Here is a 22,079-nt window from a genome sequence, read left to right on the forward strand (position 1 = left end):
TGGTAATCAATGGACACTGCTCAACGTGGACTAATGTTATTAGTGGAGTTCCTCAGGGTTCAGTGTTGGGTCCATTGTTGTTTTCTGTATTTATAAATGATATTGATGATGGTGTATCAGGCTTAATGTCCAAGTTTGCAGACGATACAAAGGTTGGCAGGGTTGTTAAGGACACTACTGATACTATGCTGCTGCAACAGGATCTGGAAAGGTTGAGTAGATGGGCTGAGAGGTGGCAAATGAAGTTTAACATTGACAAATGTAAAGTACTACATATGGGAAACAGTAACGCCAGATCAACGTATCAACTCTGTGGTACTACGCTGACAGTGGTAGAGAATGAAAAGGACCTGGGGGTAATTGTGCAGGCAGATATGAAGTTCTCTGAGCAGTGCAGACGAGCTGCAAGGGTAGCTCATGGTGTCTTGTCAATGATATACAGGAATTTTTCTAGCAGGGACAGGGATGTGATTATTCCCTTGTATAAGGCATTGGTCAGGCCACACCTTGAGTACTGTATACAGGTCTGGAGGCCTCATTTCAAGAAGGATGTAGAGCTGATGGAACGAGTACAGAGAAGGGCAACAAGATTAGTGAATGGAACAAAGGGTTGCTCTTACGAAGAAAGGCTTAAGTTTTGCAAATTACAGAGCCTGGAGACTAGGCATCGCCGAGGTGATCTGATAGAGGTGTACAAGGCTTTGAATGGCTTGAGCATGCTCAATGCCGATGGGATTCTTCCTCTTGCTCAGAATAATCACCTGAGAGGGCATAAATTCAAATTGAGGAAGGACGGATGTCGGATAGATGTGCGGAAATTCGCCTTTAGCCAGCGGGCAGTTGGTTTGTGGAATAGACTTCCATCGCTTGTTGTTGAAGTTGATAGCCTAAACAAATTTAAGGCTCAGCTGGACAGGTATTTCGAACGAATTGAGGGGTGAAATGGGAGTAGTGGTTGTTTTTTTTTTTTTTTTTTTTTGGCTGATGCTGAATAAGCTTGCTTTCTTGCATCATATGCCTCTACTAATGCTAATGCTAAGTACAGAGAAGGGCAACAAGGTTAGTGAATGGAACAAAGGGTTGCTCTTACGAAGAAAGGCTTAAGTTTTGTAAATTACAGTGTCTGGAGACTAGGCACCGGCGAAGTGATCTGATAGAGGTGTATAAAGTCTTTGAATGGTTTGAGCATGCTCAATGCTGATGGGATTCTGCCTCTTGCTCAGAATAATCACCTGAGAGGGCATAAATTCAAATTGAGGAAAGACAGATGTAGGATAGATGTCAGGAAATTTGTCTTTAACCAGCGGGTAGTTGGTTGGTGGAACAGATTTCCATTCCTTGTTGTGGAAGTTGATAGCCTAAATAAATTTAAGGCTCAGCTGGACAGGTATTTCGAACAAACGGAGGGGTGAAGTGGAAGTTTTTTTCTGGCTGATGCTGCATAAGCTTGCTTTCTTGCATCCTATGCCTCTACTAATGCTAAATGCTAATGCTTCCCATGTTATAAATCAGATGACTTTGAGTAAGTTCAGCTTTTTCACACAAAGAGTTTGTATTTGTAGTATATGTTTCTGAAATGTCAGTTGTTTGTCAAATGATATGCCTAAGAATCAGATATTGTTGGTAAGTGGTATCAATTGAGTTCCAAATAATAATTCTGGTTCTAAATGGTGACCGCAAGCAAGGCTACCTTGACTGGGTACCTACTCTGGAAGGCCCATATGGAGGAGGACTCATTGGATTGTTAGCTTGAAAACCCGACTGGTTGTTCTTTGGTTAAAGTCCATGGTCAGCTATTCTGCTGTTTCCATCTATTACCTTGCACAAGGCAGGTCAGGCTACATTCACCATCACCATCAATGACATGTGGATGTCCACCATTGGCCTGGCAACTGCTGTTCTACCCACTATCTGTCTACTCTTGACATACCTTAACGACAGCACTCTACGAACAGCCCACAAGATTCTCAGTTTCTGTAATATTGCCATCTTTCAACCATTGCCAATAACCATACCTATTTTAAAGTCTGTCAGATCATGTCCATGTTAATCAAGTATATCATATAGATTGAATGCCACGTAACTTGCAAGTATCATGTTTACCAATTCTCACCATAACACATGTGACAACAGGAAGGGAGAAGTGGCCAACTGCAAAAACACAGGGGTCATCATAATGTTTTGACTGGACACTATATGCTATCCATCCTAGAATTTGTATTGGAACACCTCACCTCAGGGACGCAATCATTAATTTCAGTCACATAACAGGCAGATGAATGGTGATAGTATATTCAATTCAGATTATACACTCAATGACACATTAATGGAACAGAAAATTAATGGAATAGAAAAGAGTCTAGATCCGTTCATAAGAGCTATGAAAGTAGGGTGTCACACCTTCCAGAGAGCAGAAAGAGTGGTATAGGCAAAACCAACTTCTTACATTGATGGAAGACAGAAGTTAATATAACCATCTGTCTCAAGCTAGGCAAATCACCATTAATGACCCCACCCCCCCCTTAAAAGCATGTCAACAGATGAAGTGGATTGTGAGAATAAATTACAAAAGGACCCTTAATAATAATATTGCAAGTGGGATAAATGGCCAGAGTACCATAACCAATATTCAATCCCCTAATTAATCAAGAAAAACTTAAATGGAATGAATAAGAGATTAAACAAATATTTTAAGCAAAAATGAATGGCAATAGTCTCAGAAGCTGAAACACAAGCAATATATGTCTTTTGTCTGCAGAAATGTGTCATGGATTTATTTGCATGTGTGGACTGTAAAATCCAAAACACCTGGGGGCAAGAGCTACTCCCAGATAATCTTTCGGTCATCAACAGGAATCAAACACAGACTTAACCAAATTAATAAGTTGCATAGAGGATGGCACTCTGAATAACCTCACTGAAAAAATAGTTGGCAGAACTGACATAAGCATAAGACTAACAACCATCATAAAAGAAGGCTTCACAGAATGAGTTATCATGGCCTCACAGATGGAGTTAGAATGAGTTATCACAGCAGTGCACATCATCACTCATGAGAGAAGCACTGAACATTATAGCAGTTGCAGAACATCAAAAATGACCTGAACTATTAAATCTAAAGCATTTGATATTTTGTATCATTACATTATTTAAATTTTATGACTTTATGAAATTATATTTTATATATTTTATGAAACTAAACAGAACTTACCTCTTCATTCTGACTAGTCATAATGTATGAAACACAGAGATTAGCCAGAACTATGGCACTAACATTCAAGATCTAAAGAGGAATAAAAAAGTAGGCAATATTATTATAAATTAATTACACAGAGATTAAAAATTTATTATCAGCAGTAAAATAATAGAAATGAAATTGAAAAAGTATCTGAAATATATAATAAATCTCTCAAGCAGGAAACATGATGTTTGCTTTACTATAGTAATTTATTTTGATTCAGGAAACTGAATATTGTAACTTTTCTATGTTCACCAAAACCTCACCATTTCATGTCCACATGATGGGTAGCTGTGAGGTGAGATTTGTGTAGCAGTTTCTTTTATTTATTTTTTGGGGAAGTGGGTGTAAGAATGGGTGTGGAAGGGGATATGGTTAGCCTATTGGCATGGCATTTAGTACAAAAGTTCAGAAGAGTATTCTGAATAAGTGATGAAATTCTGCAATGGATCAGATCTGCTGTTTCCAGATTTACTGCATCGTTTCTGTGGAGGTGTAACGGGGGAGGGGGAATGATCAGAATGGACCTAAAACCACCATAGGAACAAATAAAATGTGATGGAAAGTAATGTCTATTCAACCTTTTTTTCTCAAGTAAAGCTTGAAACACACTTTCACTTAAATAGATTTCTGTAGGATTGAGAGAAACAGGTGGTGGTGGTGGTTTTTTAAATCTGGTACAAATCTGACTTTTTCTTTTCAAGTAATGTTTGAACATCAAAATATAATATATATTTCTGTAGTGGGGGGAGCTGTTAAATCAGAATGATCCTTAAAACCCTCCCAGGGCCTAACAAAACATATGCTGAAGGTTTGGTGCATATCTGACACTTCCTTGTTAAGTAATGACAATGATCAAACATTTGAAACATACTTCCATTTACATAGAAAAATAACACAAAATTTTAAGGAGAGGGGTGTTTCCTCTTAATGAAATTTGGGATGGTTCAACAAATCTTTCTAAAATACTCAAATATAAAATTTCGTTGAAATCCAACCACTAAGAATCAAGTTGACATACAGACAGATGGATATAGTGAAGGCAGTTAGGCACCTGAAAAATAAAGATAATAAAAATGCACAACTGACCTCAAATGGGCACAGATAGTTGTTTTTGTTGTTGGAGGGGGGGGGGATTTTTGGTGCAAGGGCTACTATGGCCAAATTGCACTTGTTCCTGAAAGTGAGAATGTACAGGTTATTAAAATGAGTTTAGAACAGATATATGAGGGCTGTTCAATAAAGAATGATCAATTTTTTTTTTCACATCATACCTTTTTTAATCATTTATATCTTCATTGTCCTTTTCAAAGTAGTCCCCATTTGATGAACTGCACTTACTCCAACATTTCTGCCATTCTTCAAAAACATGGTGGAAGCCATTTTTTGACATGCATTTGAGAATTGCCTACAATGTCTTTACAACATCTGATGAATGGAAAGGTTTTCCTTGCAGCTCCCTGTTTAACTTTGGAAATAAAAAAAATTGCAGGATGCAAGGGTAGTTTTGTAGGGTGGATGAGGAACACAGTTGACATTAATGCTGAATAAGCTTGATGACAGTATAGTCAAGGCGAGGACTTGCATTCTCATTATGCATCATCTACCCACCTGTGTGCAGTTGTGGTCATTTGTGACGAATGTGATCCCACAAAGTGTGCAATACAGTTCTGCAGTAAGGTCCCAAAAAAGGTCGTATGACATGGCACAGAATGCTGGTAAACCATTTCCTGAATGTCAAAAAAAGAGATAACCCTTCCTGAAGAAGCAAGCCAAAGCCTTTTCATTTTTTGGTGCTGGAGATGATGTAGCCTTCAAGAGCTTTGTTGCTTACTCTCTGGGTTTAAATGAGGAAGCCATGTCTCATTAGCTGTTATCCCCTTGTGCAGAATCATCTACTGGAGCTCCTGACAGATGTTGTTTGGGTGTGAGTAGTTTTGGAACCCAGCATGCACAAATGTGTATCATATGCAAATGGCATGGAGAACACCTGCATATTTCCTACTGATGTTCTCAACATCTCTACCAGTTGCCTTACTGTTATACATGATCTCTCATGATTACAGAAGCAGTTTATAGTTTCTGTGGTGACAGCAGTGATTGGAGCCTATTTTTGGGTTCAAATCACATCCATCTTTAAACATTCTAAACCAACTGCGACTGCGCTATATGGAATATAGCACAGTACACAGATTCACCATAAGCCTCTTTTAACATTTCATGCACTTCGGCTGATGTTTTCTTGAGACAGAAACAAAATCTGAGAGCAGCATACTTTTCCTAACATGCCATATTCATTGTTATGTAGGCAAAACTGAGCAGGCATAAACTTGACCGACTACCAAGGTCATACAATGCGCATGAGTTAACTGTGTAGTTATTGCTACATGATGCAGCTTGGTTTGGTCTTAACTTCTGCAACTCAGTTAGAAATAGCAAGCAGTATGGTTATTCATGAAAAATTATGATCATTCTCTATTGAACAACCCTCATAGAAATTAATCAATTTTAGATAATTGAAAAACTCAGACTGAATTATCCCCAATAATGTAACTGAGCTGAAGAGACTCCTGTAAGTTGTTATAGTGGGATTGGAATGATGTATATCTGGCAAAATGATAATGAGTGTATTCGATAAGAATATTGAATACACTGTGGGGAACAGCAGTGCAATTATTTCTTAGCAATAAAAAGGGATGCATGAGGTGAATATGACCAATATGTGCTCTGGTCACACAAACACTTTACATCTGTTTGATAGGAAGTTGGATTTCCATAGCTGTGGATTCTGCTTTATGTTTCTAGACTTGTTATATAATTGGTTATGCCAAATTTCTGCCCACTTATCAGAGTGTGATCGATTTATAATCTGCATAAGCAATCTGGATGAGGTCAATGTCAGAAGAGTTTCTTGTTGCTTTATCTGCATGCTCATTTCCTGGTATTTCAGTGTGCCTAGGGATTCAAAGAATATGACAGTCTGTTTATTGTTATTGAGTTGTGATATCTGAGATCTTATTTGTTTTAGGAATGGATGTGAAGAGTGAAAATTATCTTGGAGTGCTATCATTGCATTCAAAGAGTCTGTACAAATTATAGTCTTTAGACTAAAATCATTACCAAGAAAGGTCAAAGCCATCTTAATGGCACAGAATTCTACAGTAAACAGACTGATTTCCTGTTGAGATGTTGGGACAGAGATGTTGATGTCTCACATCTGTGTCACATTTGGAGCCATCAGTATAAATTTGCAGAGTTTGTGCCTTGGGCAAGGTGTGAGTTGCTAGTAGTTTTTGAAAAGTCTGATTGTCCAGGGACTGTTTCCATAACGATGGAAGTAGTTATCATATGAAGATATGCACAGTTTCCACAGAGGTTGTATTATTTCTAGTTCTTGATGAGTACTGGTCATATGTACATTCCACTGCTGAATTAACTCTTGTAGGAAGATTTCTGTAGGTTTGTTTTCATGAGGTTTATTTCTCAAAAAGTTTACCCACCCATTAAGGATCACAGAGGTATTACCAAACAGGATGAGAAGGAAGACTATGTATTTTAACAGCATAATTAACAGCATCTTTCTCCAAAGAGAAGCAGAGGTTATTGGCTTCTGTATGTATAGAGGCTTTGGATTGGCGATGTCCTAAATGATCCAAGACCAATCCTGAGTGCACTATGTTGTACTGGTTTGAGACATTCTAATAGAGTCTTTCAAGTAGTCATAAACTGCAGCTTTGTAATCTAATTGAGATCTAATCAAAGCTTGGCATAGGTGGAAGAAGTATAATGATCAGCTTCCCATGTTATAAATGAGATGACTTTGAGTAAGTTCAGCTTTTTCACACAAAGAGTTTGTATTTGTAGTATATATTTCTGAAATGTCAGTTGTTTGTCAAATGATATGCCTAAGAATCAGATATTGTTGGTAAGTGGTATCAGTTGAGTTCCAAATAATAATTCGGGTTCTAGATGTAGTTGATACTTTTTGCAAAAGTGAATGACTAATTTTTGAAGCCAATGGACAATAACCATTATGTTTATTGTGAGCTGTAGTTTTTTTTCAATGAAATGCATATTTTGTGAATTTCAAGATGTTGCAAAGTCATCAGCATAGAGGCAGATGTCTACCTCCAGATGTTCTGCACTAAATTGTATATTCTAATGGCAAAGAGTGTAGCACTGGGCACAAATCCTTCTGATATACCTTCTCTTTGGACAACAGATTGTGAAATACCACTGCAATAATGCACTTGAAAAGTTCTCCTTTTTAGGAAAACTCTCTATGAACATTGGTGTTTTTTTTTTTTTTTAGTCATTTGTTGGCACATCGGCTTCTGTGGCCATAATGCACCTCCCAAAGTTTTTGCATTTTACTCTGATCCAAGCCCTAGGTGGAATTCGAACCCGTGACCTTTGGGTTGCCAGGCAGGCACTTTACCCACCTGGCTAGCCCAGTCCGCATGAACATTGGTAGTTGGTCTCGGCGAACCATAACACCAGGTGATATCAAAGGCTTTTTTAATATCCAGGCATAATTTAATATCACAAGATGCTCTTTTTAAATAAAGCTGTTCTGTATGTTACACTCAGCTTTTACCATAAGGTCTAATATGGACAAATTTTTTCAGAAGCCATATTTATTATGATTGAGTGGGATTCCAGTACAATACGAGTTTATCGTGGATCATCTTTTCTAATGTTGTTTGTTATTTAGGAGCATTAGCAACTAAGGCCGTATTGCTCTGGGGATATGCGGTGGTCATTCCCTGACCTTGCTGCATCCTCTGTATTTAGTGGTCATGGGCTTGAACTCTGGTCTAATCAAGAAGTGTGTGCTACGCACTGCTGCTCCTGCCCACCTGGCTACGGAGGTGCCATCTTTTCTAATGTCTTGCCCAAGAAGCTGGTAAAGGATATCTATAGCTGCATGGATTTGTCTGATCTTTTCCAGGTTTAGGGAAAGCTAGCACTATTGAATGATACTGTGAGCTGGGATAGTAGCTGTTGGAGAAGATCTGATTCAGAAAAAACAATAAAGCGTTTATAGCTTTTTTTTGTCTAAATTATTATTATTATTATTAGTAGTAGTAGGTGGCAAACGATCTGTTTATCCCCTACAGCAGTTTGTCTAGTTCTTCCTTGAATTTACTCTAACTACCCACTTCCGCAACTCCAGATGGAACTTTGTTCTAATAAGTAAGTACCTGCTGGCCGAAAGCAAATTTACACACATCTCCCCTGCAACTATCCTACCTCAATTTATGCCCCTTATGTGTATAATATGAGCAAAGAGAAAGGATTTCGTCAGCATTGAGCTTACTCAATCCATTCAAGGCCTTAAACACCTCAGTCAGATCTCCTAGCATGTGCCTAGTCTCCAGATGTTGCAATTTGCAAAACTGAAGCCTTTTCTGTTAAGATCATCCATTTGCTCCCTTCATCAATCTTGTTGCTCTTCTCTGCATGTTCCAACAGATTCACATCCTAAAATGAAGCCTCCAGACTTGTATGCAGTATTCAAGATATGACCCTAACCATTGCTTTAAACAAAGGAATAATTACTTCCCTATCCCTGCTGGCAAAATTCCCATTTTTAAGTGACAAAATGCCATGAGATGTCACAGCAGCCTGTCTGCACTGGCTCAGAGAACTTCATATCTGACTATTCCAGTATGACATAATAAATCCTGAGAAGGACCTGATGCCTCATTTGTTGATTTGTTTAAAGTATCCTATAGTTCCAATGTTGTAGAGAATATTTATATGGAAGTGATTGTCTTGTGTTGAAATTTAATTTGCATTGATCAGCCTTTATTTCATGTCATTAAATAGATGGTTTGTATACAGATACATCTGAGATTTGTGCAAAATTTTCTGTCAGTGCATTCGATATTTCTACTGGAGAAGATAAATCTGACCCATGCCATCTCAGTACTGGAGAGGATACTGGTGGAAATCTGCCATTCAGTTTTCTTATTTTGTTCCAGATTATTCTACCATTCATATCCTTTGTTATAGTAGAGACAAATTGAATATAAGAATCTAGTCTTTTCTTTATAAAATGTGCCTTTACTTTAAGTTTTTTAAAAAATTTATAAGGTTTTAAGTTGGACGCTTACAAAATAGGTTCCATGCCCAGTTTTTCTCTTTTTTGGCAAGTCAGCAGGCATCAATTCCACCACAGATTAATATGTTTAAAGGGCCAGTATATAGATTTTGGGTATGGTATTGGTTGCAGCAGTCAGAATCTGTGTTGTGATTTGTTCTGGCATTGTAGGGAATGGTATTTGGTGATTTGATCATCAAATACCAATCCATTTACAATGAGATATTCGAAGTGAATCAGTTCCAATTAGCTCTGGGACGTTTCCACTTTAAGTGGGTTTTTGTCTGTGGAAGACCAGTTGTTTGAATTTAATAAATTATTGGGTAATGGTCACTGCTTAGCAGACTGTCCAGAGTTGACCAGAGAATGAGTGGAAACAACTTTGGAGATCAGATTGTCAGGATTATAGCTGTAGTTGTTCTAGTGGAGAAATTAATATAAATAACAGCATCAGTATTCAGCAAAGTAAAATTATAATTGTAAAGCAGTTATTTGAGTTTTCCTCACCTGTCTGTATGTGTGCAGAGTCCCAGAGTGGGTGATGTGCATTAAAGTCCCCTAATAAACAAAAGGAAGGAGGAATCTGTTTTGTTCAGAGAGAGGTAGAGAAAAACTATTTTTAACATAAATCCTAAGCAGACATACTGCTATAACTTCTAGCAATGTCTGCAGTGGAATGTATTTAGTGGGAATTCTCAAATTTACAAGAATAGCCACACCTCTATGTGCAGAAATGTTGTTATTTCCATTTCGTTGGTAGATAGTGTGTTCTTGATGGTCATACCTGTAGAGATAGGTTAGTTTCTTGTAGACGTACGCGGTGGACTACACTGTTTAATAACGTCATAAATATCATCAATATTGCTATTTAGGCCTCTACAATTCCACTGTATGATGTGATCTATTATTTGTTTTTAACAGTTTGGTTTGAATTTGGCCAATTTGTTTAAAATTTGTTTTTTAGGCCAATATGTTTCTACCCGTCCAGTTAAATTTTTTTCCTTTTTTTAGGAAGACAGAATGTCCAGTGCTTATGTCATCTTCTGCATGCAGATCTAAGATTGGTTCACCCAGGTTGGTATTGTCGTCTATATCCATATTTGTTAAATTTGGCTGAGTCTTTTTTCATTAGGACTGCTGCTTTCGTTTTTATGGCTTCTGTTGCCTTATATAACAGTTGGTAGAACTGTAATTGGCATGTTGTTGCCATGATATATTGCATGTTGTTCCTTAAGAGACTGCTGTGAGGTTGAGAGTATTGCTTAAGCACAATCTGCAATAGATATGGTTGGTGAAATGACACTTCACTTTGTGCTGCTGCTGACTGGTATTTCTTTGTTGCTGTGGTAGGTATGTTTTTGTGTAATGAGCATAATTTGCTTCTTTGTCTCCTAATAGGTGACTTTCCATTCTACTTTATATTTTTGGGTCTTTTTATAACTCTTCAAGACCAAGTGTCTTAAGATAGCTGGATTGCTGGATTTGTTTTTTTCACTTATATTCAGTAAGCAATCCTTACTGAATGTAGGTGAAATAGACAAGTAGAGAAACAGTAGGTGAAATAGTTTGTGTCCCTTCCCCAAAAAATTGAAACTGTAAAAATATATGCCCCGATTTTGAATTAATGTAACAGAATTAATTTGAAAAGTTTGTGTCCTTTCTGTTACCAAAATCTTGCTAACCAGTGTAATTTGATTGAGATATTTAAGAATAAACAATTTGTAGCAAAAATTTTGAAAAAAGTATCCTTCTTGAAAATTTTTCTTTCTTGATCATAAAGTGCACAATTGTTTTGCTATTCTAATAATGAATTTATTCTTGCCAAGTAGAAAGCTGTTGAGAGCTGTTCACAGATGAAAAAAAGAAAAGATATTTTTCCTCTGTGTTACATTTTAAATTCCACATTTTTTATGCAACTGCTTGATTGCAAATAGCCTTAGCCATTTGCTGCCTGTATGTTTCCATACAGGCTGTCTTCCTCCAATGGGAAAGGCTCTTCTAGACCAGAGGTCAGCAATCTTTTCTTTGTGAGTGCCATTCTTATTCATTACAACTATAAAAATCTTCATGTACCATTTGAACAGGTGAATGATCACAGAAATACACAATTCAAATAAAGTTTTTTTCTATATAGGGAATCCTTCCACCATTTGTCACAGGTTCGTAATACTGTATAATAAAAGGTCACAGGTTAGTAATACTGTATTTCAGGGTGAATTGGATATGAGAGTGAAGTTTCTACTTTATTAAAGGCAAGTGACCAACTGAGGAGTAATTCTTTCAGGCATAAACTTGCTGGTTGGTTTATCACTTGATGCACTCTATAGATGTTTTCATATTTTGGTGCATACAAAGTTTCCATACAGGATTTTTAGGTATGCTTTTTATTTTGGCAGCATAGTTTTAAAAACAGAACTTGTCTTCTCAGATGAAGTGAAGTGAAGGTTCACAGGTTTCAGCATACAGACTTTGGACTGGATCAAGCTGTGATATTATCAAGTTGTGATATTATTAAAACTCTGTAGCAGTGCATATCTATTTGCTCCCCATGTTGCTGCAGATAAAACTTTTAAGATCTTTAGTTTCTTTAAACAGTTTGTTTTTAAACATTTAATGTGTTCCAAAAAGGTAGGTTTTTTTTTTTTTTTTATCAAGAGGTAATCCTAGAAATTTTATGCTTGGTGTTATTGGAATTGCCTGTTCTCCATATTTTTCTCTGGGTTGGGGTGTAGATTTCGCTTCCTACAAAAATATATCCTGACTGTCTTTTGTGTGGAGATTTGGAAGCCATTGCTTTTGGGCCCATTCAAGAACTTTATAAATTGCTCCTTATAGTTGGCATTCTGTTATTTACATGTCATGAGAGTGGGTGAGAAATGCTGAAATCATCCACATAAAGAGCTGTCTCCACTGTATTTGGCATTCGTTTTGCTATTCAGTTTATTTTTATGGCAAAGGGAGCAGTGCTGAGTACTGACCGCTGAGATCTCCTTCATCCTGTAGAGAGACCCTGTAAATATTGGGAGGTGTCATCTCATTCCATAGTTGTGCAAATCTTTGAGTATTCCACACTGCCATGCCATTTCGTGTGCTTTCACTATATTTAAACATTTCATTACCAAGCGTCCTTCTCTCATAAATGCATTTCTTATGTTATTTTTTGATTTAATTATTAAATTTGAAGTTGGCTTGTTTTTCTTGAAACCACTTTGAGCTGGACTTAGTAGGTTATAGAACTCCAAATACCACATCAGTCTTGCCATTTATAATTTTTTTCTATAATTTTTACTAGGCAACTAAGAAAAATTCTATAAACATTATAAATGGTTAGAGCTATGGGATGATAATAGTTTGGATTTGTGTGATCTTTTCCCAGTTTTGGAAATTCCAGAACTATTATTGATGCCATTGATTTCAGAAACAGTTTTCTAAATATATTTTGTTGTATAATAGGAGTAGTACAAGTGATTATTCTTCTAATTACTTTAACATCATATACACTATTCCACCTGGACCTGCTGCACTTTGTTTTGTCTGACTTTGTGTAATTCTGTCAAAGTGAAATCTTGATTATGTGGTTCATTTTTGATTGAGAAATTCAGAGTATTTGCTTCTCGTTGGGTTTTGTATTTCTGAAATGCTGATGTGTGTGTGTGAGGTATTATCAGAAATCGTTGCAAAGATTTCCACAAGGCTGTTTGTGATATCTTCTGGGTCAGCCTGTATCTTGAAATTCCATTTAATAAATGGTGGTGAGATTCTTTGATATCTATTGTTCATCTTGTTTATTTTGTTCTAGATTGTATGGCTGTCTGTTTTTCTGATTATCGTTGAAGTGAAATGGAGCCATGAATCTTTTTTACTTTTCTTTATAATGCATCTGGCTTTTCCCTCTTGCCCTTTTGTATTTGATTAAATTTTCTCTGGTAGGATATTTTCAGAAAGAATTCCATGCTTTGATTTTCTTTTGATTTGCTTGATAACCCGATTCATTCCACGATGGTTTTGGGTGTGTGCACAATTTTGTAGACATTTTTGGTATTGTTAATTTTGCAGCATTCAGTAGATTGTTTGTTATGTAGTTAACTGCGGAATTAATGGATATTTTTTGGATCTGTTACTGTTCTAGGATGTAAAACTGCTTGTGCTTGTCCCAATTTGCTTTTTCTAGCTTCCATTTTAGTGTTCTTTATGGATATCTTTACTGGATAGTGGTCACTATTCAAGGGATCATTACGTACTCCTACTAGAGTAAAGGGTATTTAGTTGTGCATATAGATAGGTCAATTGCTTTGATTCCTACTGGCTCCTATCGATAATCATACTTACATGTGTGTTCCACCATTTAAGACTGTTGAGAAATTTTTCAATATCCTGCATTCTTTTGTCCATGTTTTCATTTTCCCATAGAGGGTAGTGACCATTTAAATCTCCCATAAAAAGAAAAGAGGAAGGTAGTTGATTGGCTAGTTATTCTAATTCCTCATAGCTTATATCTTGGTTTGGTGGTAGATAAATAGAGACTATTGTAAGATGAATGCTTATTGCAATGCGTACTGCAACTGTTTCTAGATCATTCCTAGGATTGGCAAGGTAGGTATGCTGGAGTTTACCAGAATTTCTACATCTCCATGTACTATGGTATTTGCATATAAAGCACTACAATATATTCTTTTCTGAATATATTGTGGTGATTTATGTTATTCTTGGGTTTAAAACAGATTTTTGTAAACAGAAGTATATTGGGTCATAATGTGCGAAAAGGGCTAAGATATCATCAAAATTGTTGCAAAAACCTCGAAAGTTCCAATGGAGAAAATTGTTCATTTAATTTCATTTTTAAGTATATTTAAAAATGTTAAAAATGAAATTATATGTACTGTAAAGGCACAATATAATAATAAAATTACAATTTCTTTATTTAACAGGTTTTCCTCAATTTAAGGTACAACAAAAAATTTTTCCTAATGACAAACATTAAATTGAAGTACTACTGTACTTACTTGAAAAAATATATTTTTTCAAGTTTTTATACCTATCAACAAAATATACCATGATATATCTATCAAAAAAATACAGCAAACACTCATTAATATGGTCCTCACTAATTCAACCTGCCTTCTTTACATATGTATTTTATTTATGCAGAAAATTGATTTCATGATACAAATTTGAATTTTTTCAGAATAGTTGCACAATCACCTTATAAAAGAAGTAAAACCATCCTAAAAGAAAATATTAAAATTCAAAACAATAAGGCATTGTTAGTGTTATATAATGCACTCATATATCCTTCTGTTAAAATTTTATTAAATGATGGCAATATCAAGTCCCTTTTCTTACCTCTCAATACCACAGCCCTCACAATATGGATCAGGGAATCATAATTAACTGTAAATGTTTGTATATTTCAAAGGAAACAATTAAAGAGTGTTTAGTTTCTTGTAATTCCGAGAGTGAGAAAAACACAGGAGCAGAAAAGACATTGACTAGTTTTTAAATCTATAATAGAAAACGTACTATTTGCAATTGGGAATGCAAGTTAGAATGAAATAAAACAGAATACAATAGCAAGTGCACAGAAGATGTTTTTAAATAATAATGTTCTCATTGATTTAGATGGAATAAAGATAAAGAGTGTCAAGATTGAGTTGCAAAATACAATGAAAAATATGCTAATTTGGGGGATGTAAGGATGTAGCAAGAAGAATGATGAACCCAGAATCTGTTATCACAGGGTAGTAACAAATGAAGGAATAGTAGCAAATCAATGGGGGAATATCTGTAGATGAAGTGAAAAGTGAAGATGTTAAATTACAAGAAATCAGAAGTTGCCTTGATACACTTATTAAATTTGCTAATTCTGGCAAGGAATTCAAGAAATATTTTTAAGCATTTAAGATAAAGAATGGAATGCAGAGGGACCACCTGCATATGAATGAATTTGTAGTTATTAATGTTTAACACAATAAAATTTACTGTTTAAAAAATCATATTACATATTTGTGTTCTATTTGATTGGTACACTTTAGATTTAATTTTGTTTTCAATATAAACATTTCCTTAAAAATTTATTTTCCTGTCACATTTGTGTCCTAATAGCATCTAAATTAATATACGTTGCTGGATTCTCAATAAATTTGAGAATTTGTTTTATGAATTACAACTTGAAAATATTTATATTATATTCATTATATTCTATACTTAGAACTATTTCATCCTCTCATTCTGTTAATTTGAATTACTATATTCTGTAATAATAATAATAATAACTGAATCTTTAATATGCAAGTGACAGAAATTGGAGATGATCAATGAATTACTAAAAACCAAGCTCCATATCTTATCATATACTATCAATTAGGATACAACTATACTCCAAGTTTATATCTTACTACTGTCATCAAAAATAGAATGAAATGATATAATACTACTTCATATTCAACAATCCACATACGGGGAACCAAAAATCACTCTTACTGATTCTGTATTTTGTCTCCTTTAAAAACAGCATCCATTTGATGTTGTTTTTAAAGGAGACAATATTCTTTACCAAACTGATATTATTTATTAAAGCTTTGTAAGACTATGATCAATTAATCAATTAACTAATGACAATGCATATCTTCAATAAAAATTGCTTTTGAAATTAATGATGCATGACTTAGAAATTATTATAACAAACAGTAGGCTATTACCTTGTCATAATTCTTTTTAACTATTGGTTCATAAAATCCTGTTGCTTCTTTAAATTTGTTTTCTTGCATAAATAATACATGGGCTACATTGAGTTTCCAGATATCGTGGTCATTGCAAAATTCCACAGACTTACGAAACACTTTTTCCACCTGTTGATAATTTTCCATATCCCAGTATATTTTAGCTTGTGCCATCAGCACAGGAATATACCTATCAAGAAAAATATATGCCTCTCATAATTCATACACTAATAAAGGGGCTCATGTGATATAATATTTTATAAATACAAAGCACAGTTAGTAGCTGTTTATTTCATAAACAGCTATGTATTTAAGTAACAACCTTGATTAACATGATTAATTTGTACAACACTAACTTATTTGTACAACAGAAAAGTATGTTGTACACATTAATCACGTGCAAGGATAGCCTAAAAAGTAATGCCTCAAAACTCAGTTACTAAGTGGCACAGCAAGGTCTAAAAAAAAAAAAACTTAAAACACACACAAATTACACTTTTTTTATATGAAACAATGTAAGTTGTAAACAAAAAAACACAGATATGCTACTGCTCTAATAACTAGAAACTATTAGATACAAGGAAAACCTAGTTGGACAGTTGGACCTTGCTGCACCACCTAGCCTTGAGATTATGAATCAAGAAGCATTACTTTTTACATTTAGTTCAAATAACATGCAATTACTAAGTTGACTGCTGAAAATACATTTTTAAATGTTATTGTAATTGGAGATGTATCCTGAATCCACTGTTATCCAGAAAACAAGCCACAGATAAACAAAACATGTTATATTTCAAAAGTCCTCGAACTTTTGAAGTCCAAACAACAGTTCTCAAAAAAACAACTGTTTTTATGAGAGTATACTGATGCTCCCACACCAAATTTTTGGCAAAAGGGCCCACAATAAATTCAGTCTAGTACACTGAGACATTGGACAAACTAAAAAAAAAAAAAAAAGGTTGTGAGCTATGTACGATATAAGTCAAAATAATATATATTGGTCCATGGTGATTTTTTTACTCATAATGAGTTTAGAAAGCATCAACTTCCAAGTTTTGTGGTAATATGGAAAGAAAATGCCAGACGTTTATCAAACTGTAACAGGCTGCTTAATGATTTTGTAATAACTGAGAGCAAAGTGGAAGAAAAACTGTTGAAGTTAAACTTAAGAAAGGCACCTGGGGTGGATGGAATCTATCCAGTTATATTAAAGGAGGTGGCAAAAGAACTAAGCAAACCCTTAGCCATAATTATGACAGCATCCTTGGACTCAGGGGAGGTGCCCACAGACTGGAGATGTGCAAATGTATCCCCAATTCACAAAGGGGGAATCAAAGGGTGACACGAGTAATTACAGACCAGTTAGTTTAACTTCTATTCCGGGTAAAATAATGGAGTCACTGATTAAAGATGCATTGCAGGATCTTCTAGACAAGACTGCAGCAATAATTCAGACACAGCATGGGCTTGTTAAGGGAAAGTCTTGTCTGACAAATTTGATTGGATACTATGATGTGGTTACAAAGGAACTGGATGCAAAAAAAAAAAATTTGATATCATATACTTGGATTTCAGGAAAGCTTTTGACACTGTTGAGCATGGAAGACTACTATACAAATTGGAGCACAATGGTATTAAGGGTAAGTTGCTACAATGAATAAAAGGGTGGTTGAGTGGGAGAAGACAGAGGCTGATAATCAATGGGTGCTGCTCTTTGTGGATTAATGTTATTAGTGGAGTCAAACAGGGTTCGGTGTTGGGCCCACTGTTGTTTTGTACATTTATCAATGATATTGATGAAGGTATATCAGACTTAGCATTGAAATTTGCAGATGATAAAAAGGTTGGTAGGGTTGTTAATGACAGCAATGGCAGTGTTCTACTGCAACAGGATATAGAAAATTTGGGCAGATGTGCTGAGAAGTGGCAACTGAAGTTTAAAATTGATTGACAAATGCAAAGCACTGCATATGGGTAGAAGTAACCCCAGAGAAACGTACCAAATGTGTGGTACTACACTTAAGGTGGTAGAAAATGAAAAAGACCTGGGAGTAATTGTGCAGTCAGATATGAAGTTTTCTGAGGAATGCAGACAGGCTGCAAGAGCAGGTCATGGGATTTTGCCAATGATATACAGGAATTTTGCTAGCAGGGAAAAGGAGATGATTACCCCTTTGTATAAGGCAATGGTCAGGCCATGCCTTGAGTACTGCATACATGTCTGGAGGCCTCATTTTAGGAAGGATGTAGTTTTGCTTGAGTGTGTACAGAGAAGGGCAACAAGATTGGTGAGGGGAATGAAGGGATCCTCTTACCAAAAGAGGCTTAAGTTCTGCAAATTGCATAGGCTGGAGACTAGGCACCTGCAAGGTGATCTGATTGAGGTGTATAAGGCCTTGAATGGGTTGAGCACACTGAATTCTGATGGGATTCTTCGACTTGCTCAGATTACGAACCTAAGGGGGCATAAATAGAAATAGAGGAAACACAGTTGTAGAACAGATGTGTGGAAATTTGCCTTTAGCCAGTGGGTAGTTAATTGCTGGAACAAACTTCCATCTGTTGTTGTGGAAGTTAATAGCTTAAATAAATTCAAGGAGGAACTGGACAAACTTTTAGAGGGAATGGTTTTGTGAATTTTTTTTTTTTTTGGCTGATGCATTAGCATTAGCATTAGTAGAGGCATTTGATGCAAGAAAGCAAGCTTATGCAGCATCAGCCAAAAAAAAAAAAAAAAAACCACTTCCACTTCACCCCTCTGTTCGTTCAAAATACCTGTCCAGCTGAGCCTTAAACTTATTTAGGCTATCAACTTCCACGACAAAGGATGGAAGTTTGTTCCACCAACCAACCACCCGCTGGCTAAAGGCAAATTTCCGCACGTCTATCCTACATCTGCCTTTCCTCAATTATGCCCTCTCAGGTGATTTTATGCCCTCTCAGGTGATTATTCTGAGCGAGAGGAAGAATCCCATCAGCATTGAGCTTGCTCAAACCATTCAAAGCTTTATACACCTCTATCAGATCATCTCACTGGTGCCTAGTCTCCAGACACTGTAATTTGCAAAACTTAAGCCTTTCTTCGTAAGAGCACCCCTTTGTTCCATTCACTAATCTTGTTGCCCTTCTCTGTACTCGTTCCAGCAGCTCTACATCCTTCTTGAAATGAGGCCTCCAGACCTGTATACAGTACTCTAGGTGTGGCCTGACCATTGCCTTATACAAGGGAATAATCACTTCCTTATCCCTGATAGAAAAATTCCTATATATCATTGACAATACACCATGAGCTACTCTTGCACCCGTCTGCACTGCTCAGAGAACTTCATATCTGCCTGCACAACCACTCCCAGGTCCCTTTCATTCTCTACCACTGTCAGTGTAGTACCACAGAGTTGATACGTTGCTCTGGGGGTTGCTTTTTCCCATGTGTAGTACTTTACATTTGTCAATGTTAAACTTCATTTGCCACCTCTCAGCCCATCTGCTCAACCTTTCCAGATCCTGTTGCAGCAGCATAGTGTCAGTAGTGTCCTTGACAACCCTGCCTACCTTTGTATCGTCTGCAAACTTCGACATTAAGCTTGATATACCATCATCAATATCATTTATGAATACAGAAAACAATAATGGACTGAGCCCTGAGGGACTCCACTAATAACATTAGTCCATGATGAGCAGTGTCCATTGATTACCACTCTCTGTCTTCTCCCCCTCAGCCACCCCTTTATCCACAGCAGCAATTTGCCTCCAATGTCACACTGCTCCAATTTGTGCAGCAGTCTTCCATGTGCAACAGTATCAAAAGCCTTTCTAAGATCCAAGTATATAATATCAAAGTTATTCCCTGCATCCAGTTCCTTTGTGACTGCATCATAATATCCAATCAAATTGGTCAGGCAAGACTTCCCATTAACAAAACCATGCTGTGTCCGAGCTATAACTGAAGTCTTGTCTAAATGATCCTGCAGTGCTTCTTTAACTAGTGCCTCCATTAATTTTCCTGGAACAGAAGTTAAACTCACAGGTCTATAATTACTTGTGTCAGCCTTTGATCCTCCTTTGTGAATTGGGGTCACATTTGCACATCTCCAGTCTGTGGGTACCTCCCCCGAGTCCAAGGAAGCTCTCATAATTATGGCTAAGGGTTTGCTTACTTCCTCTGCTGCCTCCTTTAATATAACTGGATAGATCCCATCCACCCTGGGTGCCTTTCTTGTGTTTATCTTCAACAATTTCTCCTCCACTTTACTCTCAGTTATTACAAGATTCTCTAGCTTACTGCTAGAGTTGACTACACCTCTGGCTTTCCCCTCGCTAAATAACTCCTCATGTGTGAATGTCGATGCAAAATGTTCATTTAGTTTGTTAGCTGCCTGAGCAGGATCATCAACGGTTGACCCCTCGATATCAAGCGGACCAATCTGATTCATCCCCTTCCTTCTAGAGTTTACATAAGTAAAGAACTCTTTGCTGTTTTTCTTTGCATCCCTAGCCAAAGATTTCTCGTAATCTGCCTTCGCCTGCCTAACCTCCTTTGTAACTTGGTTACAGATCAACTTGTATCTATCATAGGCTTCTGTGTCATGTGTTAATTTGTATGTATCCCATGCATGTTTCTTCTCTGCCATATGCCTCATCAGTTCATTTGACATCCATTTAGGCCTAAACCTTGAACAATATTTCTTAGTTGGTATGTAAAGCCTAGTAGCTTCCAAGATAAGTTCTTTGAATGCTTCCCATTTTGCATTTGCTGTTGGTAACATCATCAGTTGGTCCCACTGTACAGAATTTAAATACTGCCTCAGTCCATCGTAGTTGCCTTTACGAAAGCAATAACCCTTCCCTTTACCCCTAAAGGTAGTTACCTCTTTGAGTAAATCACACTTCAGCACACTGTGATCACTGCCACCTAGTGGTTCATTTATCTGCAGATTCTTAATGCATGAAGAATCACTGCTGATAATCAAATCAAGAGTATTCCTCCCTCTAGTTGCCTCCCAAACATTCTGATGTAGAAAACAATCATCCAGTAAATCCACAAAAGCCTTGCTAGTGTGTGAGTGACCAGCCCCCAAATTCCAGTCAATATCTGGGAAATTAAAATCTCCCATTATAAAACTCTCTGATTTACTGGCCCACTCTATTTCCCTGTACAGTTTCTTATTATACTCATCAGAATCATTAGCCCTATAGCACACTCCTACTCTCAATTTTGATCTCCCAATGCTTATGTCACACCAAACTGACTCGACGCTGCACTGTCCAGCAATGTCCACTGGCTTCACTTCCTTGGATTTTATGTATTTCTTAACTAATAGCATAACCCATCGTCCCTTCCTATCCAGTCTATCCTTTCTGTAGACGTTGTACTCCCTAAATTCCAGTTCTGCATTCCTTATATCTGTGTGACACCACGTCTCTGATATCCCAACAATATCTGCCTTTGATGTTTTGAGCAATACCTCAAATTCATCAAATTTATTTACTAAACTCCTAGCATTGGTGTACATGCAAGTATACATGCACCTATTTCTATTCTTAGCTACCCTAACACAACCCATGTGTTTACTTGTACCGCAATGACTCCCAGCAGTCTCTGAAATATCCTGCATCTTGTTTTTCAGGCTTCTGCTCATTCCAATAGAAGATGATGATGCTACATAAGCATCATCATTTCTTACACCATATGCCACTATTACTATTACTATAAGAAAAGTAAAAATGATAGCAACAAAAAATGGGCAGAAGAAGTGACAAATTACAATTGGTTTTTTTCTATTTCAGCCATGCAGAATTTTAATGTGTACAATATTCACGACATGCACAGACAAAAATTAATAGTAATTTAAAAATTAATAAATAGATAGATACAATTAATAAAAATTTATAATATTCACCACATACACAGGAAAAATTAATAAATTTTTTTTTTCATTGAAATACATTAATTTAAAAATATTTCCAAGGCATTTTTTTGGAAATATTGGCATAATTTGTTGTTTTGAAGTAATGC

The 22,079-nt window shown here is 36.3% G+C and overlaps 1 protein-coding gene across 2 annotated transcripts in view; it reads right to left on the minus strand.

Annotated features, from left to right (window-relative positions):
* Positions 1-22,079, minus strand: part of Ttc30 (tetratricopeptide repeat domain 30) — a 232,476-nt gene that overhangs the window by 40,833 nt on the left and 169,564 nt on the right. For both annotated transcript variants that reach the window (XM_090376994.1, XM_090376993.1), the window contains exons 12-13: positions 16,043-16,253; positions 3,212-3,283 (exon numbers count right to left, since the gene is read on the minus strand). In XM_090376994.1, the coding sequence (XP_090233120.1) occupies positions 3,212-3,283; positions 16,043-16,253 (283 nt within the window). The remainder of the gene's footprint in view (positions 1-3,211; positions 3,284-16,042; positions 16,254-22,079) is intronic.

Source organism: Mastigoproctus giganteus, chromosome 7 (genome assembly GCF_048544385.1).
Source record: "Mastigoproctus giganteus isolate SK-2022 chromosome 7, ASM4854438v1, whole genome shotgun sequence".
Taxonomy (NCBI): domain Eukaryota; kingdom Metazoa; phylum Arthropoda; class Arachnida; order Uropygi; family Thelyphonidae; genus Mastigoproctus; species Mastigoproctus giganteus.